The sequence below is a fragment of the Euprymna scolopes genome, chromosome 21 (genome assembly GCF_053919585.1).
Source record: "Euprymna scolopes isolate OS-2025 chromosome 21, ASM5391958v1, whole genome shotgun sequence".
NCBI classification, from domain to species: domain Eukaryota; kingdom Metazoa; phylum Mollusca; class Cephalopoda; order Sepiida; family Sepiolidae; genus Euprymna; species Euprymna scolopes.
The window spans coordinates 54365054-54390515 of record NC_136502.1 but is presented as its reverse complement, the minus strand read 5'-3'; the positions used below and the strand labels follow the sequence as shown (position 1 = coordinate 54390515).

Below are 25462 nucleotides of genomic sequence, written 5' to 3'. Positions count from 1 at the left end.
ACAGCCTTCGAACCTTTTATTGTTTCAATAATTTGACATTACATGTTTTATTCTTAAAAAATATAAAGGTTGACAAAACATTTTTCATTTACTAAGAGATTTTTCATTCATTTATTAATGGAAGAGTGTCGGTAAAAAAAAAAAAATTGCCAAAAGATAAGCCCCCCCCCTTTTTTAATCACCAGTTGGAAAAACCACTGATTTTTAACATGATTTATTTGCAATGAGAGCAGTGTAAAATCTTTCTTCTCTAAGGGTTAATTATTCATTGACTTTTTCATAGACTTGACGTAGTTAGGCTGTTTTATACATAAATAAACTTCACTCACAAATAAAAACAATGTTACCTTGCGCCCTTAAAGTTTCGCAACAGTGCAAACATAACTAATCATGGGCCTCGAAATTTCGAAACAGACAGACAGTGCCTATGTATGTGACGGAATAAGAAAACTCATTAAGATAAATAAAAATTACATTTAAAGTAGTTAATAAAATTCTTGTATATCATATTAAATGTGTTATGAAAAGTTCTATGACGTTTTTATCATAAATTTTTGAGAGCATTAATCTCACTTCAAACAAACTTAAACTTAAAAACTTAAAAATATAAGAGAATCATAATAAAAGAATCGTAAATCTAAGGTATTTTTAACAATGCAATTCTGATTCCGATTCCTCCCAAAATACATGATTCTTATGATTAACGATTCCGATTAATCGTACCACCACTAGTAAATTCACCAAATTTTTAAAGTTTAAATCCACTAAATGTTGAAAGTGTAAATCCACTGAATTAAGAATTTTGCATTCTAAATATTTAATGATGCAATTCCAAAAATAAAAATACCAATTCCAAAAGTACACCTAATCCAGATTTATACTTTTAGCTGTAAATAAGAAACTTTCAGCTTAAAAACGATATAGTCTGTAAGAAAAATAGTACAGTATAGATTAAAGAGACATACAAGTCAGAAATCAAAAAGAAAGAAAATTTTCAAATCATTTTCGTATATTTTATTGCAAGCATGTAAAATAAACATGAGTAGATTTGCCTAAGAATTGATTACGAAATGAAATTATCTCGATGCAAAAAAACATTTAAAAAGAGTCTATTTTCTATTCCAATAGGATATAAACTATTAAAAACTACGATTTTCTCAGCGAATAATATTTACAGACTCCAATTTGTTTGAAAATGTTTTTATACAATTCAAAAAAATAATCATATTTTAACGAAATTGCTGATCTAAAAACTAAAAAAATATTATATGCAGGTTTTAGTATTTGAATAATGCCAACAATTTCATAAAAATTCTGTGTATATGTGCATATGTAAGTGAAAATTTGATGTTGCTGTAAAAGAGCAGTTATGCATTCCCATATTTCAAATCATTGCAAGATTTTTTTATGTTTCTAAATTTTAAGGTGAGGATTGATAATTCATATTATTTTGACTACTGTTCTTATCTTGACTGCTATTTTCACATCGGGGTAACTTACAAATGAATTTTATCAAGCACTTTATCTATTATACCACAGGTCCTTGTGGAGTTTGACAAGGTACACCTAAATAAGGTTGGAGGTAATATCAGCCAAAACATTGTGAAAATAACATTAAAGATCAGAACAGTAGTCTAAATAATACAAATATATATTTTCACCCACTCTAAGTTTGCAAGTGATTTTTGAGTGAGATGCAAACACTCTGAAAAAAATAAGGTCATTTTCAGTACTTTAGAATTAAATTTTGGAATTTAAAAATGAGGATTAATATTTTTGATTGTTCTAACTACTAATAGCAACCAAACTGAAAAGTTTAGCCTGATAATAAGCCAATACAGTTTTTATATTAAAGTGATAATAAGCCAATACAGTTTTTATATTAAAGTGTGTTTTTGTGAAGTACAAGTTGCGCACTTCACAAATATTTTTTTCTTATGATGCAAATTTTTTTGAAACCATGTGTGTAATATATTCCTCCTTTAACATGTATTGTAAATTTCAGTCCTTTTTGAAATCTTCACATTTCACAAAGTTAAAATTTTTTTCTCCACAATATAATTTCACATTAGTTCACATCTAAAGGGAAGCATCCTCATGCCAGTAAGGCCTAACCTTTGTAAAGATATACTATCGACACTCTCAGCGAGGCATCCAACATGTTTGGTTAAATTTTTCTCTACTATATTATTTTTCCTTGAACATATGGTAGGTATTTAAACTCTTAGGTTAAATCTCTTTAGTATTCATCTGAAAGCTTTGATTAAATCTTTCTAATAGTCATCGAGACTTTCTGCTGGATGTGTTGTCATGTGTGCATTTAATTTACTTTTCGTTTCAAACGCTTTATCACACAATCCGCACGAATAAGGTTTTTCACCCGTGTGTTTTCGAATGTGAACTTTTAATTCGTATCGCGATATAAACGACGCGTCACATGCTTCACAACTATAAGGTTTCTCTCCAGTGTGTCGTTGTATGTGGCGTTTCAAGCTCGACGGTAGGGTAAACGAAGTGCCACACATTTCGCATGAATAAGGTTTCCCACCTGTGTGTATCTGCATATGCGTTTTCAACTGGTAACCCTCCGAGAACGAAGCATCACACATTTCACAAGAAAAGGGTTTTTCCCCCGTGTGTTTGCGCACATGCACGCGTAATTCTGATTTTGTTGGATACGATGAATCGCAAATGTCGCATGAGTATGGTTTGTCACCTGTGTGTCGACGCATGTGAATCTTTAGTTCGTACATCGACGAGAACGAAGAATTACACATTTCACATGTCGTCTCACCCGTGTGCCTGCGCATGTGCTGTGTTAAAGTTGATCTCACTGCAAACGATGCACCGCAGACACCACATGAATAAGGTTTCTCGCCGATGTGGATGTGCATGTGCGTCTTTAAACCCGACGTCCTTGAAAACGATGCCCCGCACACATCGCAGGAATATGGTTTCTCTCCGGTGTGCGTTCGCATGTGGATTTTTAAATGCGATGTGTCTGCAAATGAATGGCTGCATAGTTCGCACGAATATGGTTTTTCCCCGGTGTGAGTTCTCATGTGCTTCTGCAAATCTGATGTTCGTACAAATGCAGAGTCACACACTTCACAAGCGTATGGTTTCTCACCTGTGTGTGTTCGCATGTGGATTTTCAAATCAGAATTCTCATAAAATGCCGAGGTGCAAATCTCGCATGCGTAAGCTTTGTTTCCCGTGTGGATTTTTGCATGTCGCTTCAACTTGGATTTCTCAGAAAACGATGCATCACATATGTCGCACGTGTAAGGTTTCTTTCCAGTGTGAGTTTGCATGTGAATTGTTAAATGGTATCGCTTTGAAAACGACAAATCGCACAGTTCACATGAATAATATTTTTCACCACTATGTTTCCGTGCATGCAATTGTAATGCGCTTTTTGTCGCAAATGATGAGCTACAATCCTTACAATCAAAACGTTCTTCTCCAATGTGCGTGCGAACGTGTAATTCTAACGTTGAAGAGTCTGAAAATGTTGAACCACACACCTCACAAGAATAAGATTTGTCTGTTGTGTCTGTTTGCATTGTTCTTTCCAAATTAGGCCTTTGCGAATTATGTATATATTTTTCAAAATAGCTTTTCTATTTTGTAAATCTTCATAAAATGCTTTGGCATTGTTCCATTATCCCTGTTAATGAAGAAAAGATTTTTGTTAAGCAAACATTCAATAATAATCAAAGAAAAATTAGATGCAAAACAATTTCTATAAAAAAATTGTTTTTACATAAAGTATTTTAAATCTTCATCACTATTATGATGACCTGTATTACCGTTGTCAGAAAGTTATGAATTCTCGAAACAACGGTAATTAATTTGTACTTAATTTTTTAATTGATATGGATTTGTTGGATTCATAACATAAAAGAAAATGGAAAAAGCGTGGATACTGATATTTACTCACATGTACAGGTAATATGTATTTTAAAATATTATAAAATAGATCAACATATAATAAAATAATTGTAGCTTTTCAGGTCGGTCATAATCAAGACAAACATAATACAGAAATACATAAGAAAAAGTGTATTAATAAAAGTACATGTCATGATTCTATAGGTCATTCTGCTATGAATCATTAAATGATGTTTAAATGTAATTATATTTATAGTTTCTGAATAAGTCTATTATTCCCAAAATAAGATTCTACCATAAAAAAAATCACAATCTCAGATACAATATTCTATGATTTAATTTTAAATGCAAAATAATATTTTTATCAAATATTTATATATTTATAATGAGTTGTAGATACGGCAAAACATGTGTCCATAGATAACTATTTTATTCATAATAATTAAGTAAACAATACTAACCTAATAGTTATCGTATTTGATGAATATATATTTATGTGTTTCTATTTATATGTAGATATTTATATACATGTATTCATACATTTACCTAGAATATAACTGTTACCAAGAAAAATAACAACAAAAAACTTGACATAAATTTTAGAAGATAAAATAGCACCTGATCACAGGATCTGTGCTTGTGGGATTGAACCTCAGTATAGTCAGCCACACTGATGAGCCCAAGATATAATGAAACCCATGTCTGTGGATAACTATTTTATCTATAAGTATTTATTTTATATACATTTTTATGAGACATTTAAAACATGCTCGTCAGTCAAATTGATTATTTCCACGGTAAAAAGCAAAGATAAATAAGATACAGGGATGTAACAGTTAATATGTCTGAATATCTTGGATTTATTTTTACTTGAATAAAAATACCTTTATAAATTTAATAAAAAAACACTTTAATTTTTTTATTTTTCTTTTGTCACAGAGAAACATAAATAAACACAACAATATTGTAATAAAGTAAAAAATGCTGCAACCCCAACCTCGAAAATCAAGATCATTTTACTCAAAAGTTTGTTTGCTTGTTAAGGAGTATCCACTAAATTATCTATATATCTATAAAAGTGAGAATGTGTGTGTGTGTGTGTGTGTGAGGAAACTTCTCAACCTATATACTCAATGTATTTTTTATTTACAAACTTGAAATTTGGTATATAAGCTATTCAGACATGTGGAAAACTTTTTAATCAATTTTCATGTGGAAAAAAGGGCTGCTAAGGGGTCAAAACTGAAAAATTGGTACGTGGGGTTGATTGGATTTTTATCTATTTTTCAACTGTTTCATGAATGCGCATGTGTGAATCATTCCCATGACAGATTACTTATGTTAAGAATAAGCATGTTGGAAAACATCATTTAAAATTGTGTCGAGTTGGCCTAATGATTATTGTATTTGACTCATTGTCTTTAGGTTTTGATTTTGATCTCAGCTTGAGTATTATTTTTTTTACTTATAAGAAATGAATTGTTTAGAAAAAGCATAATACTTGCATGCACACGTCACAGTTTCTTTCCTGTTTTTTACTTCATCTTTTTTTAAGGAATTTAACGTTACATTTAATACCTATGGCATTTCTGTTTATAATAACTAAGAATTCTGCATTAATAAAAATATAATATCTATGCATATTTTATGACTAGGCAATGCCAGGTGGCCTGCTAGTAATATTATAAAAAAACATCTACAGAACAAAATTTTTTTTCTCTTGTGGAGTAAAAATAAAACAAATGAAGATGAGGACAGCAACCAAACAGAGATTTCTTATCACTCGTACAAATCTACTGAATCGATCGCACTTTCCTTTACTATTTCCTCATCTTCATCTTCATCTAACATGATACAATTTCCTGAAGAGTTTGTGTACATTTGATCACAGGCCAAAAAGCAAAGCAAATTGCTGGTATAGCAAAGTAACGTGAAATTTCATTGCTCATACACAAATAAGATAATGTCGACTTGTTAAAAACTCTGTTTTCAGATAAGAGTCAGGCTTTGGAGTTATGAGTTGGGACCACAGTATGTATACGTACAGTAGTGAGGCATGACGACTTTAACCACTAAATTATAAGGTGAAAGTACAGAATAGTTAATAATCTAATTTTGAAAGTAGAGAACGATTAAGAATTTATTTTTATAATAAACTACAAGCTATTTCAGTGAAACAGAGAAATCGGGCGAATGAGAGAAGTTAAGCAGTGACATTCTGAGGCCATTTAATGAAGAAGTTTATAAAATCGAGTGGCTTAATAAGCTGAAAAGATTGATGTTGCAACATTGATTCTAATGTATTCAGAAGGCAATGCATTAGCAGTCTATCTGGAAATGGGAGAGGTTGAGACTGATGCCAAGGGTCTGAGAAAAGATTAAAGACAGCATTTTTAGAGGGTGCTTTTAATGTTACCTGAACCAGAAAATCGAGAGACATGTATGCAGCAGAAATAACGCAACTGGCAGGATTGGCTGGATATCTTGATGGAACTGCAATGATTAACTGAGATCAAAACCACAGAGGTAGAGGAATTTTGAGGCATGCAACACATTCCAGTTTCAACTCCAATCATAAATAAGCCTGGCAAAGAGGAGTCAACAGTGAGGAAGCAAAACTGAAAATTTACTCGAAAATCTTTCAGATAGAGAAACCCAACTGATGAGAGATTGTAGAGAACTAAGGCCAGACATTATGTGTTTCTAGTGTGGCTAAGTTGGACACATTAGTAAGAATTGCGCTTTGCTTCAGGAAAATGAGTAATGGGATGCAATTGTACAAGTAATCACCCTTTAATTCTGAAAAGACATGTGAGAGTTTATTGCCATAGATAGTGGAATGGGAAGAGAGTTAGAGACCTTGTTGATACCAGCTGTATGAGTACACTCATCGTGACAGGTGTTGTTGACTTTTGGAATAGAGTCAGCAATCTTACATGGCAGAGAGCTGAAATATTGTGGATAGACTGATGCCAAAATCGTGGTAAAGAATATACTAATATGACTCCATGTGACTGTACTAGATAGACCTGCTGTGGGAATCAATGTGATACTGGGCCTGCCTAGTGTTATAGATGGTCTAGGAGGAGCTACAATTGCTAAGAGCTAGGTAAAGTTTGACAATCAGCATATAACTAGAATGGAAAGAAGCACAAATACTAAAATGCCATTCAGCCAACAAAACCCAGGTTATGTCAAATTGAAGATGAGGACTTCCAAGCCCATTTTGATGGTGATATGCAGATAGTAGAATGCTAATGGGCTGCAGGACCACTCATGTTGACTGCTACAAAAGCATGCTAAGAGAAGAAATATGACTGCAGTTTGAGAACGAATTTGAGGTAAATTGATGAATTTTAATACCATGGTCAGAAAAGGTTGAAGAAATTCTGCCAATAATAGCAATGGCTCAACCTACTAAAAAAAGTCAGGTCAGTGTTGGACTTCTGAGAATTGAACAAATATGCGGCCCACCACATTAAAGACAGAATTGACATATGCAAAGAAATCATGAGGAGGTAAAGCAATCAAAATAATGGACCTAAATTTGGTCTACCATCATATTCATCTGGACAAGAAGCTACAGCAGTATAAATTTGTTGAATTAGGTTTATTGCTTGACTAGATTAAGATTTTAATCAAGTTCCACAGTAAAAATTATGATGACTGTGCTTGACACCATGTTGACTAGAGATGATGTGCTAAAATGACTCACTTGTCCTTATATCAAGGATATATTGGTGGATGAGACAGAGGTAACTTGAAAGGATGAGAAACCATGTCAACACATATGGATTAATGACTAAACCATCAAAGTAATTAAAAAATGAAATGTCGTTGGGATTAAAATTACAGCAGAATAAGGCAGGAAAGTTGATGTTTGGAAGAGGAAATGAGGTTCTTAAAAGATGGCTTAACCAAGCAAGAAATTTTCTCTGTGTGTAGTTAATCATTGCTCCATAGTCCGATAGCAGTGGATTGTATGCAGCTTTATTAAAAGACAGACTAGTATGAACTGATGGAAGGATGCAACTGACCAAGAAGTGTATGCGTATGATACAGGAAGTTATTGTGGATGTGAAAAAGGTGGACCTGTAAAGGGAGTGGCACATAAAAGAAGATCGGATGTGGTAATATGGAGTGATGCTAACAGATTGGCAATAGGAGAAATAACTGCTAAAGATGATGCTTGACTATGAAAAAAAGGATGATAGTGCCCATGTCAATGTTGCAGACAGCCACAATGAAGTGTATCAACCTGGTTTTTAAATGAAGATTACAACCAACAGATATTAGAACATACTTGCTAACAGTAGCATCATGGATTAAGACAAAAGTGTATCAGGACAAAGAGAGCAGGTGAGATTCTCATCAAGCATCTACTTAGGGCATTTATAAACTCAATCAAAGAATGTGAACTGAAGGTAACTGTCACATTGATTCACTCACAGAAATACAAGGTGAGGATGCTGACCAGATTGAAAAAAGCCTGAGTACAGAGGAAGAAAGATGTGATTCCAGTGTGCTATCTATCAGATCTGAAGGACCAGCATCATTTTAGCAAGGAAAGAACTTTGCATCTGGTGAAAAAAGTGAATCAAACATCACAATTGTAGATGTTCAGGTTGTAATTGAGCAATATAGCGAGGGTTAATCTATTGACTTTGCACCATCCAGGTGAGCTACATATAACAGAAAACTGGAGGTGATTAACCATTGATATCACACATTACCATCCTGAACCATACTTAACTGTGACTGTGGATTGGGAGAGTAATGGTATGGCATAAATGAGATAAAAGAGCTAAAGAGTTGTTGAGGTGTTTATGTAGAAGAGGTCCTGATGGATAATAGTATGTCCTTCCACTTGAAAGTCTTTAGAAAGCGGAGTGAGAAGTGGATTTTAGGCAATATTTTAGATATGCTTATCACCCAAATGGCAAGGAAATCATAGAAAATCACCCTCAAGCTATAAAAACTGTTAAAAAAAAAAAAAGAAGCCAAATTTTGCCTCAGAGGCAGTCTTTTGTATAGTTTGGCACCAAAGACTGACAACAGTAACAGGTACTACTTAAGAATAATTTGCCACTTAACAAGGTGTCATGTCACATACTAGAGATACAGGGAGTTTTCATACCATTAGATGAAGCGGTTGTTGATGAAATTCTCCAGGAAGAACCTGTGTACATACAGTAGTAAAGCATGACGACTGTAACCATAAAATTGTTAATCGAAGGTACAGAAGAGTTAAAATTTTATAATTAACTACATTAACTATTTTTCTTCAATTCTCACATACAATTACATGCCCCCAAAACCTAATCAAAGCCTACTATCTCTCTACCTGCAGTCGAGAGTCATACTTCTTTGATATTCACTCTGACATCCAACAAGAATGTATTTTCTTGCCTATGCTCTTTAATTATGCTATCAACTGGGTCACATTAAATGCCCCAGCCAACTTTCATAGTACAACAGTAAGTCGTGGTCTATAAATATCTGATCTTTATTATGCTGATATATCTATATTGGGTGAAAGCTTCACTAACATTCAATCGGCCATTAACAATATGCACTCTTATGCTTCAAAGAATGGCATGAAGATAAACGCCAATGAGACAAAATTACTGATGGCAGTTATCCTTCCAAATGAATAGCAGCTGATTGTTCTTGATATACGAACGTTTGAAGTAGTTGATCGGCTCAAGTATCTCCACCCCATCTAAACTGCCAAATGGAGAAAGACATTTTTAACTGCATCAGCAATTCTTGCAACACCACCTGTCAACTTTGATCACGGCTCTGGTCTTAAAAAGAAATAAGGCTGAACACCAAAATCAGGATCTACTAAGCCCTTATCCACACTATTCTCCTTTATAGCTGCAAGACTTGGCCTATGTGGGCAAGTGACCTACACAAACTGAAGGTATTCGACTATCACTGCCTACATCATATCCTCTGTGTCTGCTGGCAATGGTTTATCTTCAACAGTACAGTTCATATTCGCTGCAAGATCCATTCCTTCCAAAACTCTTTCTCTGTCAGACACCTTCATTTATTCGGTCATGCCCTTCAACAACATGGAGGTGACCTCATTTGTGAAGTCATCAACCAAGCTGGAAGAAAGACTGTGGTGAACAACTCAAAACCTTTCTCAGGACGGTGAAGCAGGATGCTGAACTGGTTCTGGGTCTTCACCTTTACGGGGTCCATTGTTGGAACCACAAATGGCTTACACTCATAACAGAAGCAGCAATCAATTGCTGTGCCTGGTCAGCCTGTGTTCAGAACATGAACATATTGAAAAGAGCCGACACAACTGACCCTGGATGAATGCCACAACTATGATTATATGGCACACAGTTACAAGCACATAATTATGATGTGTCCTTCCATCTATCTTTTCTCTAAACCTCAGTATATTTTGGATTTTTCATTAAACTTTTCTTTTTGGGAAACTGCAAAAGATATCCATCAATATTTATCTTTATCACAATGAAGCCAAATAAATGATATAAAAACAATCAACTTGCAGCAAAGTGAGACTGTTTGTTTAGCAAACACTAGAAAACTAAATAGTGTAGAAAATATTTGTTTAGGAGTAGGAGATATGAAAAATTGAGGAAGTGTGGGTTAAGTAACTTTTTTGGATAGAGCAGCATAATTTCTTTGCTATCTCTGGTTAGACCAGATTGCAAATTGACATAAGCATTCTCATGACAGTTTTCTGAACCTTACTACTTCCATGCTGGCTAATGACAGGATGTTTTGTTTTTGACACTAGAAGATTCTAATATGGGATCCTCTATCTGATTTGATTTTTCCACAGAATCCCCTTTCCTAGATGTACTGCCTTCCACAACAGTCAAGTAGCTTCCTCTACCCACTGTATGATAACCATCCATAACATCAAAGGGAAGTTAACAGGTGCTACACCTTGTCCAAAGGTTGCCCTTGCCTTGCCCAAAGGTTGCCAAAGTAACCTCAAACTGTTCAAAGGTGAGGGATTTGGGAAAAGCAAGAATTTATTTAATGAAAAAAAAAGTTAATTTTTTCTCGTGTTTAAGTGTATTATTTAATGTTTTATTTTTGGTTGTTTGGATATAAAAGGAATTTTTCTTTTCAAGTTATTTAATGCAAAGTGCTCCCCCCTCCTCCAGAAGAATGTAATAGTTTTGCTGATTTTACTTGAAAGGAAATTTTTTTGTCTTTTTTGTGTGAAAATAATTTTTTCAGGTATTTTGATTTTAGATTAACAAAAAGATTTTTTAGACAGAGGAGGGACAAAATATAGTCCACAGAGGTTATATAATTAATGACTGATTAATTATAATTAAGGTGGGGACCTTAACAAGTTTGGCTAGTTTGGCTTGTTTGCCAGTTTCTGTTGCATTGATGAACGAATGCAATCAGAGTTAATTTGTGTATTTTTTCTTGTGGATGTGGTGAGGAGGACAAAGCATGTCCAAACTGTGGAAAGGCAGTGGAGACTGCATGGTCAGAATGTGAAGGGAGAAGATATGGTGAGAATGTAGAGGGAGAAGGCATGGCCAAAATATGGGTGGGGAGGACAAAAGTGTAGCCAGAATGTGGATGGGTAGGAGATAAAAGCATGACAAGAATGTGGGTGGGTGGGGGATAAAAACATGGCCAAAATGTGGGTAGGTGGGTGATAAAGGCATGACCAAAATGTGGTGGATGGGTGGGTGAGTGATGAAGGCATGGCCAGAATGTGGGTATGTGATAAAGGCATGGGTAGAATGTGGGTGGGTGGAGGATAAAAGGATGACAATAATGTGGGTGGGTGGGGGATAAAAGCATGGCCAGAATGTGGGTGGATGGGTGGGAGTGTGATAAAGGCATGGCTTGTGGATAGGTTCATTTCCAAATTAAAAAAGTAAAATTTGTCGCCTGCCAAAATATTATTATCTTCAAACTCAAAAAAGGTAGAACAGCTTCAGCTTTATCCATTCACTGGAAATGCTTAAATAATGACCGTCGATCTTTGGATGTCTATTTGAAATTAGCACTATATTGTTTCAACACATTTTATTATGTGCCCCCCCCCACCACGTTTTTTTTGTTCACAAAAAGAGTATATGCTAAAAAATTATTGTTTCCTCACTTTACTTTTTTATAAAAACAAACAACATGCTTCCTTTCCAATTTTTTTGCCAGAGATTCTCACCCACAAAAATTAGAAGTTTATACTCACACCTCCCTACGTGTCGTTCAAATTTGAATTTTCCTCTAAAATATCGAATAATAAATTTGGTTACCCGTCTTCATTTACAACTCAGTTTCTTACCCTAAAATGCACCAAACATTAATGTTGATTTTATTGTTTTTGTTTTCATGTTCCAAACTCAACCATGTTCCAATGGTTACGATAACAAAACAAAATACCAACTTTTTATTTGACATCATTAGTAATGAAAATAACATTTTAAAACAAAATGTCGGTTTTTGGATAGACGCAATTACATTAAGAAATTTTAAAAGAATAATTTATATGTTTTTAAAATAATAATTTAAATTTTAACTATATGGTCAGTCTTGGCGTAAAAAAAAAGTGGGAGGAAGGGGTCATTCTTTGTTTAGCCCTTTTAATTCTTATTCACAACCTATTAACGTTTCTTGTTCAAACATAACATATAAGATCAGTATCATTTTTTAACATTTAATAAATACAAGATTAACTAATACATATTTTTCATGCAATATTTACCTGATTGTAATGGCAATGTACGTTGTTCAAAAGAAACTCGACTTGCTGATAAACTTCTCCCTCATGGCTCCAAAAAAAAAAAAAAAAGCTACGATCAAGGGAGATAATTTGGTCTCCAAAATTCTTTGTTTCTAATAGTCTAATAGATATTTATGATATTAATCGATTCATAATTAAATGGGAGTTTCATTTTACAAATATTGAAGGTAGTTTCTTTCTTTAAAGCAAAAACATGGTCATGAACAACAAGAAGAAAAACAACAACAACAACAGCAATAATAATTTAATTTTGGTGGTTCGTTCAGAAGCACAGGCGCCGACCCTTAGTGGAAAACCTGGGCACGATGTGAAAATGTACGATTACTAAACCGGACTTCCTCCTTTAGGTTAAAATAAATAAGCAAACAGACTTGAAAGAAAATATGTGAAATTTTGCACCCGTTTTATTTTTAGCACTTCTGCACTATATGGACCCCGGCAATGTTAGGGGGCGATAACTCCAATATCTTCTTGATCAGATACCACGGCAAATAAGTAACAAACAAGATTTTTTTCCGAACATAACAAATAAATGTTATCAAAGGCAAGATAAGTTACTTTTCTACCTAACTGGATATGTTTTCAGTGTTTTTATTTAATGTAACATGTTTATTCAGCTCGAAAAACATACTGTGTTTACCGATGTATTGGAAAATTCCAAATGGCACCCGACTCTCTCTTTAACACGGTAAGTTTGGGAAAAGGTGCTATAAATATAAAACTAGAAAAAAATACTGTTAGAAACTTGCTCAATATATGTTACCGTGACATAGGTTGACATATAGTCGGTGTTTTTTTTTATATATGCATTAAATATATATATACATTAAAGTATGTATGTATGTATATATATATATATATATTTATATATATATATATATATATATATATATATATATATATATATATATATATATATATTCATTAAAGTGTATATATATATATATTTATATATATATATATATGCATAAAAGTATATACAGATATACATTAAAGTGCATATATATATATACATTAAAGTATATATATACACATTAAATATATATATACATGAATATATATATACATTACAGTATATATATATACATTAATATGTATATATATATACATGAAAGTATATATATATATATATATATATATATATATATATATATGCACATTAAAGTATATATACACACACATTAAAGTATATATATACACACACATTAAAGTATATGTATATACATTAAATTGTATACATATATATATACACATTAAAGTATATATATATATATATATATATATATATATATATATATACATAAAAGTGTATATATGTATACATTAAAGTATCTATGTATATACACATTAAAGTATATATATATACATTAAAGTATATATATATATATATATATATATATATATATATACATAAAAGTGTATATATATATATACATTAAAGTATCTATGTATATACACATTAAAGTATATATATATATATACATTAAAGTATATATATAAACATTAAAGTATACATATATACATTACCGTATATATATATATATATATATATACATTAAAGCATATATATAAACATTAAAGTATACATATATACATTACCGTATGTATATATACATTACCGTATATATATATACATTACCGTATATATATAAATTACCGTATATATATAAATTACCGTATATATATATATATATATATATATATATATATATATATACAGATTAAAGTATATATTTATATACATATTAAAGTATATATATATATATATATATATATATATATATGTATATATATTAAGGTATGTATATACATTAAAGTATATATATATCTATGTACATTAAAGTAAAGCATATATATCGATATACATTAAAGTATATATATATATATATATATTAAATACACATATATAAAAACATTAAAGTATATCTATATGCATTAAAGTATATATATATTAAACTATATCTATATACATTAAATATATATATATATATATATATATATATATATATACATTAAAGTATATATATATATACATTAAAGTATATCTATATACATTAAAGTATATACACTTGTGCCCGATATTATTCATACCCCCCCCCCTTGAAAATTGAGTTTATTAGGTGTAACTTTGTAAGAATTTATTGTTTACGTCCATATTGATACATATTCTTAATAAACCTCTTCTGATCATTTTCGTTATTTTAAAATCTCGGGATACTTGTAATAAAAGAAATATACAGCTATTTATAAAATTTGCAATGTTCAAAAATGATCATACCCCCTTATTTTTTTCAGTATTAATCGAGTTTCTGACTGTTTGTTTCCTGTTTGATTCTTATTTTGAATGCTTTTATACAACCTTTGATTAATTTCATTTCGTTTTTTGCATTTTTCAGAAATTAAAATGATATCAACTGAAAACCAATAAAAGAATAAAAATTATTAGAATGGGGAAGAAAAAAGAGCTTAGTAATGATCTTAGGACTAAAATTGTGAATTCACATAAGGATGGTTTAGGTTACAAGTCAATTTCCAAGAAATTTGAGGTCCCTACAGCAACAGTACAGAGCATCATCAAAAAATTTCAGAGCCACCACACAACAAACAACTTGATTGGTAGAGGAAGGAAAAGGAAACTGTCTGCTAGAGCCACCAGGAATATTGTAAGAAGTGTTAATGCAAATCCAACCACCACTACTAAGGACATTTTAGAAAATCTGGAGTCTTCTGGCATAAAAATATCAAGGCAAACATTGCAAAGGACTCTGCATGAAAATGGTCTGAAAGGAAGAAGACCAAGAAGGACTCCATTGCACACTGGAAAACACCTTGCAGCACATCAGTCCGTTTTCTCAAGTATTTTGTGGACTGACGAAACAAAAATTGAATTGTTTGGCCATATGGATGCTTCTTACGTTTGGAGGAAGAAAGGAGAAGCTTACAACCCAAAGAACACCATACCCACGGTGAAACATGGTGGTGGTAGCCTAATGTTTTGGGGCTCCTTTTCGGCTAGTGGTCCAGGTAGTTTGGTCAAGATAGATGGAACCATGAAGAAGGAGCAATATTTGGAGATACTCCAGAAAAACATTGGACAGGATGCGGAGAAGCTCCATTTAGAACCAAACTGGGTCCTTCAACAGGATAATGATCCAAAACATACTGCCAAAATAGTCAAGAAATAGTTTGAGGATAATCAAATTAATGTTTTGGAATGGCCTAGCCAGAGTCCCGCCCTGAACCCTATCGAAAACCTCTGGCACATATTGAAAACTGAGGTTAAAAAGCGGAAACCTAGAAATTTGAGGGATTTGGAGAACTACTGCATTGAAGAATGGTCAAAAATCAGTGTTGATGCTTGTAAAAACCTTGTTGATAAATATCCAAAACGGTTACAGGCAGTTATTAAGAATAAAGGGCATGCTATTGACTATTAGTAAGAGAGGTATGAATAATTTTGAACTAGTGCCATTATTGTTTTTCTTTGTATAATGTTTCAAACTTGCATAATTTATTTATTTGTTGAGTTTAAATTAAATGCTTATGCTTGATTTATTGTTTAAAATCCCTTTGATATTGTCTACCTTCTGGTTTGAGCAATATTCTTATAGAAATCTCAAAGATCCGAGGGGTATGAATAATATCGGGCACAAGTGTATATATACATTAAAGTATATATATATACATTAAAGTATATATATATATACATTAAAGTATATATATATATATACATTAAAGTATATATATATACATTAAAGTATATCTATATATATATATATACATTAAAGTATATCTATATATATACATTAAAGTATATATATATATGCATTAAGGTATATACATATATTAAAGTATATATAGATACATTAAAGCATATATAGATACATTAAAGCATATATATACATAAAAGTATATATATATACACACACATTAAAGTATATATATATACATTAAAGTATATATATACACATTAAAGTATATATATATATACTGAAATATATATATATATACATTAAAGTATATATATATATACATTAAAATATATATATATATAAACATTAAAGTATATGTATATACATTAAAGTATATATATATATATATATACATTAAAGTATATATATATATATGTATATATATACATTAAAGTATATATATATATACATTAAAGTATATATATATACATTAAAGTATATATATATATACATTAAAGTATATATATATATATATATATATATATATATATATATATTAAAGAATATATATACATTAAAGTATATATACACATTAACGTATATATATATATATATATATATACATGAAAGTATACATACATTAAATATATATATATGTAATTAAGTATATATATATATATATATATATATATACATTAATATATATATATACATTAAAGTATATATATATATACATTAAAGTATATATACACATTGAAGTATATATATACATTAATATATATATATATATATATATATACATTTAAGTATACATATACATTTTAGTAAATATACATATACATTTTAGTATATACACATATACATTTTAGTATATATACATATACATTTAAGTATATATACATATACATTTAAGTATATATATACATTTAATATATATATATATACATTAAAGTATATATACATTTAAGTATATATATATGCATTAAAGTATATATATATACATTTAAGTATATATATATCTGCATTAAAGTATATATATGTATACATTTAAGTATATATATGTATACATTTAAGTATATATATATATACATTAAAGTATATATATATATATATATATATACATTAAAGTATATATATATACATTAAATTTTATATATATATACATTAAAGTATATATATATGTATATATACATTAAAGTATATATATATATACATTAAAGTATATATATATATATACATTAAAGTATATATATATATACAATAAAGTATATATATACATATACATATAAGTATATATATACATACAAGCATATATATATACATTTAAGTATATATATACATTTAAGTATATATACATACATTTAAGTATATATATACATTTAAGTATATATACATACATTTAAGTATATATATGCATTTAAGTATATATACATACATTTAAGTATATATATATACATATATATACATTTAAGTATATATATACATATATATACATTTAAGTTTATATATACATATATATACATTTAAGTATATATATATATATATATATATATATACATTTAAGCACATATATATATATATACATTTAAGTATATGTATACATATAAGCACATATATATATATACATTTAAGTATATATATACATATATATATATATATATATGTATATATATATATATATATATATATATATATATATATATGTGTGTGGCATCCGTCAGTCGAAACGACTATGGATCAGCGCCGTATTAAGATGTTGCCTGTTTGCATCCTTTTGTGTGACTGTAGAGACCAATTCTTGATTTGCATAGTCTGCCACAGCCTTGACATACGAAGGTTGTTATGCAATTTGCCGCTTCGTCCGGCTGTTCCGCCTGTACACTCGCTCTTCTCTTAACTCTCTTTGCAGCATTTTCAACATGGAGGGTCCTCTCGCCGATGATAATCCCCTGGCGTATCATTTTCCTCCAGGCAGTTCTGTCAGCTGCAGAGGCTTCCCATGTATTCCTGTCCACCGAGAGAGCCTTCATGTCATGCTTGCAGACATCCCTGTAGCGAAGATGGGGTCGCTCCCTCTTTCTTGAGCCTGAGGCAAGCTCGCCATAGAGAAGGTCTTTAGGGATGCGCCCATCATCCATCCTATATCATCATATATATATATATATATTTAAGTATATATATATATATATATATATATATATATATATATTTAAGTATATATATATATATATATATATATATATATATATATATTGTAGTGGGACTGGTGGTATAGAAGGAGATGCGTGTTCATCTCACGTTCGGGTCACCAATTTGTAGAGGACTGGTTGATATATTATATATATCCCCCAGTAGTTCAAAATAGGAAAAATTAATTGAGTTGAGAAAGACACAACAACACGTTTATTTAAATAAATGGACTAGAATTTATTTCATGAAGTAACAAATTAAAGAAAATGGTACAGCACATGTGTAGTTTGGCGTGCGTCTGTGGCTGTTAACTGGTGAGAAGGAAAGTCTAATGTTGTAGAGAGAGAGAGAGAGAGAGAGAGAGAGAGTGTGAGTGAGAAAATCAATTTAGTTTTGCTTGCGTCTCTCATTGTTAGCTGATGAGAGGGAAAGTCTATTGTTGTAGAGAGAGAGTGAGAAAGTCCATCCAGGCATGGAGAGAGAAAGTGTGTAAGGTGTATGTACTGTCTGTTGGCTTTTGCCCCACACATAGCAGGGGACGTGATGCGTGCGGACGTGCCCTGAAAGGGAACAGTTTGTCCGTCGACTGCTCAGCTTGGGAGCGGAATTGAAAAGAAGGAAAAAGCTTAGGTCTTGCTTTTATCGTTGTTTCCAGTGTCCTTTGCGCATGTGTGGATTTCCTTTAAAGGGAAGTGACGTTGCCCATGTATGTGTGTGTGTGTATGCACATGAATGTGAGTGTATGTACATGAACATTAATATGTGCATGTGTGTGTACGTGCGCGCATATGTTTGTGCGTGCGTATGTGTATGACAAGAAAAGTGGCTTGAGATGTGAACGCGTGTTTTGTGTGAGACTAGAACAGGCTTGCACAATACTTCCCTTCCCAGTAAAAATATATGCAATGCATATATGTATATATATATATTTGTTTTAATAAGTAATGTTTTGGGCAATTACTCTTCGTCCTGTTTTTTTTCGCTGTTGGTTTGGTAGTATCAAAAAAGGAGTGTGTTCATAAAAAAAGTATTTACTGACGCATGGAAAAGGCGTTTACTCACTTTTTAGGATGACATTTATTTGGTTTTTTTTTTTTGCTGACATGTGCAACGAGTTGCTTGAACAGTGAAGTGAATTGTTCGTTTGGAAGGAAAATTTTGTTCATATTCACATGAGTTTCTACAAGTGAGTCTGCAGTAGTGTGTGTACATTGCCTGTACGGGTTCTTGTTGCGCATTTGTTCATGTTGAACGGTGAGTGTCCAGTGACTGGCTGTCAACGAAACTTCCAGTTGTGAGTTTATCCGTGTGCATGGTGCATCTCAACTCGTATTGTTGATTCAACTTCTTCCTATGTGTTGATAGGGATGTCCTGTTATTGTTACTTTGCTGTTGCGTCTGCTGTGCGGGAGAGAATATGTATAGGCCTATTTGATTTTGCTCCTTGCGTTTGTTGCAGGGTAATGTCAGGAAACTGTGAAAAATGTTTGTCGAGCTCGAATTTTTCTTTATATTCGGTATGAAGTCGACAGCTCCGTGTCTATTTTTCTTTATTGAGCTTGACGAGGGGTTTCGTCATTGTTGTTCGTCCGCTGCTGGAGAAATTCTCTTTTTCCTCGCCGTCTGTATACCCGACATTGCTTGTGTTTAGTCAAATAACAGGGTGATGTGCCGGTTGTCTGAAATGGAAAAGAGTTCTGGAAAAATGAGGTCCGTTAGCATGAAGAGGAAAAAGGGGGGTTCAATGCCATTATTGCTTGTTGAGATTCTTGTCAGTGGTTGTTTACTAGTTGTTTTTCTTTGTTGAAAAGTTCGCTTTTTTATTTATCAAATAAAACGCATGTCTCACTCAAAACAATGCATTTAAAAAAAAAAGTAGGGTCACCATGCTTATTCGTATCACATCGGGGTCACCAATTTGTAGTGGGACTGGTGGTATAGAAGGAGATGCGTGTTCATCTCACGTTCGGGTCACCACTTTGTAGAGGACTAGTGGATATATTATATATATCCCCTAGTCGTACTAAATAGGAAAAACGAATTGAGTAGAGAAAGAAACGAACAACGCGTTTATTGAAATAAACAAAGTAGAATTTATTTCATGAAGAAACAAATGAAAGAAAAGGGTACAGCACATGTTTAGTTTGGCATGCGTCTCTCGCTGTTAACTGGTGAGAAGGAAAGTCTTGTTGTAGAGAGAGAGAGAGAGAGAGAGAGTGAGAAAATCAATCCAGTTTGGCACCCGTCTCTCACTGTTAGCTGATGAGAAGGAAAGTCTATTGTTGTAGAGAGAGAGAGAGAGAGAGAGAGAGAGAGAGAGAGAGAGATAGAGAGAGAGAGAGAGCGAGAAAGTCAATCCAGGCCATGGAGAGAGAAAGTGTGTAAGGTGTACATACTGTTTGTTGGCTCTTGCCCCACACATAGTAGCAAGGGACATGATGCACCGGAAGCGCATGCCGGACGCACGCGCTGAAATGGAGCGGTTGGTCCGTCGACCGCTCAACTCAGGAGCCGAATCGAAAAGAAGGAAAAAGCTCAGATCTTTTGCTTTTGTAGTTGTTTCCGATGTCCTTTGCACATGTGTGGATTTCCTTTAAAGAGAAGTGATGTTGCCCATGTGTGCGTTTATGTGTGCATACAAGTGTGTATGTTAGCGTGTGTGTATGCACATGAATGTGAGTGTATGTACATGAACCTGAATATATGTACGTGTGTAAACGTGCACGTGTATGTTTGTGCATGCGTATGTGTATGACAAGAAAAGTGGCTTGAGATGTGAATCCATGTTTTGCGTGAGACTAGAACAGGCTGGCACAATATATATATACTTAAAGATTAGGAAAGAATTAGATTATAGATTAGTGAATCTAGATGTTTCAAGTCTTACAAAATATTGTTAGAAAGTAATATTCATATCAGACAATCTCAGCTAAATAAAACATACTAGAGAGAGCAAATAAAATTAGAGTTTATATATTCAAATTCATTTATAAATAATTACTTTTCAAAATAAAAATACAATGTTTAAAATAATTTCTTTAATCCATGGATTTTCAATGTAAGTACAATTCCTTTGAGGAAGAACACTAGCAAAGTATTAATGTTTGTTTGAGATTATTTTGCTAAATAGCACATACAAAGAAAATATTAAAGATTAAATTCCTTTCAGGGTCATAGAGAAAGGTAATGAATATTGAAAGCAAAAGAAAAAGATATGATATTTGAAAATAGTAGGATTGTATTATTAAGTTCCATATTGATTGAAGATTGGTAGAATAGGGGTAAAAACCAAATGTTTCCGGTAAGCACAAATAAATAGTCCCTAATAGCATTAAGGACTATTTATTTGTGCTTAAGCATTTCTTTCTTTTTTTTTTAATGTTCACCATTTGACTTCTAAATTTTCAAAATTCCCGGATTTTAATGTAAATCAAATCCAAATTATAAAAAATATAACTATTATATTTTATTTTTGCCTTTAGTTTAATTGAACTCGTACCTTGACCATTTGGATTGAAATTTGGATTTAAACTACCAAAAATGAAAATGGATTAATTCCATTCACAAAGGATTACTGCCTACTACTTTGGATGCCTTACCAGAGACATTTGTTTTTTTTTTGTTGTTGTTTTTTTACTCCATTCCACCAATCTTCAACCAATATGGAACTTAATAATAGCATCCTACGATTTTCAAGGATTAATACTTTATTTGGATACCAAATATCATGCCCTTTTTTTGCTTTCAACACTCATTCTCCTTCTCTATGTCCCTTAAAGGGATTTAATCTTTAATATTTTCTTTGTATGTGCTATTTAGCAAAATAATTTCGAACCAAAATTAACATTTTGCTAGCGTTTTTCCTCTAAGGAGATGTACTTACATTGAAAATCTATGGATTAAGGAAATTATTTTAAACATTGAATTTTTTGGTTCAAACAATAAATTTTTATTTTGAAAAGTAATTTTCTGTAAATAAAATTTGAATATATAAATTGTAATCACACACACGCACACACACACACACACTAGCAGTTCATCCCGGCTTTGCTTAGGCCCTATGTACTGTTCATAACTTTATGTGCATATATATATATACTAAAAGGTTCGACTCATGTCAAGGTAATCTATATCTAAAATTTCAAGTGTTTAGACCCAAAATTGGCTGAACAGTTTGCTACAGACCGCAAAGGTAAAATCTTTTGAACTTTGACCTTCTCAGTAGCCAAATTTTCGGCCAAAAGCTGATTAAAAAGCTCGCCATATGTTTGAATAGACTTTCTGTAAAATTTCAAATGTTTAGACCAAAAATTGGCGGAGTAATTTGGTAGAGACCACAAGGTCAATTTTTTTTTTTTACTGTGACCCCAACTTCGACACTTTAAAATTTATTATTTTTGGCTCCAATCAAATTAAAAAGTTTGATCCATGTCCAAGTAACATACATTTAAAATTTCAAGTGTTTAGACCCAAAATTAGTAGAGGAGTTTGGTAGAGTTTTGAAAGTCAAATTATTGATCTTTGACACATTGACAGCCCAATTTCTGGCCGAAAAGCGATTAAAAGGATTTTCTCAAATCTCAATACCCCTTATGTCAAATCTCGAGTCTGTAGACTGAAAATTGACAGTAATTTGGTAGGGAAATGTACACACACAGACACACGCACACACACACTGCCAAACAATTTCACTTATGACCATTAAGCTACATGGAATCTTCCGCCTTTGATCCCGGAAGTAATCCTCAGGTAAAAGTACTTAACCTGACGATCCTTATGAGGATGGAATTCAAAATATTCTGTGTAGCTTAAATGCGATGTATTTTCATAATTTACTACATAGCTCTACCTACGTATTTTTATTTTCGTCCCAATGAAGAGTGTTGGAATTTTTTTTGTACCAATAATGATGCCCCCCCCCCGGTTTACATTTATTATTTTTTATCTGGTTCTTGTATTTGATTTTTTGTATTTTGTATCTTTTTTGATTCTTATTTTTGTACATTTTGGGTTTGTACGAAACTCCTCTTAATCTGGAGAAAAGGGAAATACTAGCTCCGTGATGACATCACGAGTCCAGCGTGTATTTCGCCCTCTTTTGAAATTCCGCTGTGGAGATTGGACGTTTGTTTCATTGCCCGGCGCTGAGAATGGAATTTTGACGAGCCTCCTTCAAAGAAGAAAACCCGGCAAGAATACCCGGATATGTGACGAGACATACTTTTGAAAACTACCTACATGACTACGGTTTTGCACGTATTTTAGAAGGAGTGAAATTATTTTAAAGAAAATACCTTATTTTACGTGACAAGGAATTTTGGAACCTCCTACAAAGAAGAAAAACCCGATAAAGAAACTCCCGGGCAAACGACGCGGTCTTGCTTCTGAAATCCATCTGCGTGTCTACGGTTTGCACGCAAAACATGGAAGGAGAGAAAATTCTAAAAAAACTTTAAAAGAAAAAAAAAAAAGGAAAAAGGCACGTGCCTGACTGGCTTTCAATTTGTGAGTACGTTCCTAAAATTTATTTCATATGCAAGTGTGATTAGGAGATACTATTTTGAAGCATAATATTGTGTTCGTTCATGGATGCAACATCTTCATTATGAGAACCAATGTTATTTTTTTTCATAATATGTTACTTTGGCGTTTTTTAAATTTAATGCCCACAAAGCGAAAAATTTGCAACTAATTTTATTGTGAATAAAATCTCTTCTTCGTTTTAAAGCAAGACCTTTATATTTTATTCTTTACCCCCTCCCCCTTTTTATTCCATGCTGTCATTTTTTTTTCAGGTTAGTTATTTTAGCGTCAAATTTATCTGGAAGCAAGATAAAATTCCGACAAGAGTGCCACTTTTGAAGAGAGCAGAATTCTTCCCCCTTACATTAAAAATTGCCCTTGTGTCATAATCTGACCTTGTGGAGATGCAAGTAAATAGTACAGAATAGTTAACAGTCGAGAAATCGTAAAAAAAACAAACCTTTTGCCAACTGCAATAAAATTTAATTATCTACTGATCTGCATAATTTTAATGTGTTAAATATGCTTATTATTTTCATTTCAGTTAAAAAAACAAACAAACAAACAAACTATATTTACGACACATGGTCAAGAAATGATTACTTGTCCCTTAGTTGTAGGAGACTTAGTTCCTGAAAAACATTGTAAAAGAACTATTACTGTCGCTAACGCTAAGTTCAGAGGACGGGCTTGTAAATCGAACTTAGGGTCAGTGTTACTGTTATAAACATTAAATAATATATATATATTTTTTTTTAAAATTAACCCTCTCTCTTCATTTGTTTGTTTGTGTGTTCAAAAATCGCCTTAAACGAACTATTTCGAAATAAAAGAACAAACTTAAAGAGAGTTTCAGCACATTAAAAGTATAAACACTGGTAGATAATTAAATTTTACTGCATTTGGTATAAGTCTTTCATTTGTTTATTTAGTAATTGATTTATTTTAATAAGTCAGTAGATATTAATTTAAAAATAGGGTTGGGTTTAAAAACTGGAGGTACCCCCCCTACAAAAAAAACTTGATAAGTTAATACTTATTTTAAAATAATGATTTAAAAATATTAGGGGAAATATGAAATATTACGGCCTTTTTTAAAAAGCGGCATGAAATGGGAGATAATTCAAATTTTAGAGGCTAAAAAGTAGAGGTACATAATCAAATAAAATTTGTCAAATCTGGTTTATCATTTAATAATATTTAACAAACAACAACAAAATATTTATCATCTGTACATAATTATTTATCACTTTATGTCCAAGGCCAGGTCACCAAACAGTGACTTTATCAAATCTAGTGTCAGTGCAAATAAAACTTATTTAAATACTGCGATTTAAAATATTACGCTTTAAATTTCTCGCGTCCGATCTTTAAAATATGTAAACGGCAGAATGCA

The 25462-nt window shown here is 31.8% G+C and overlaps 1 protein-coding gene across 1 annotated transcript in view; it reads right to left on the bottom strand.

Annotated features, from left to right (window-relative positions):
• Nucleotides 1-999: 999 nt before the first annotated feature.
• The window catches only part of LOC145242818 (uncharacterized), a 230279-nt gene continuing 205816 nt past the window's right edge, over nt 1000-25462 (bottom strand). The window contains exon 7 of the mRNA XM_080105943.1: nt 1000-3623. Within this exon, the coding sequence (XP_079962069.1) occupies nt 2274-3623 (1350 nt within the window). The 3' untranslated portion in view covers nt 1000-2273. The remainder of the gene's footprint in view (nt 3624-25462) is intronic.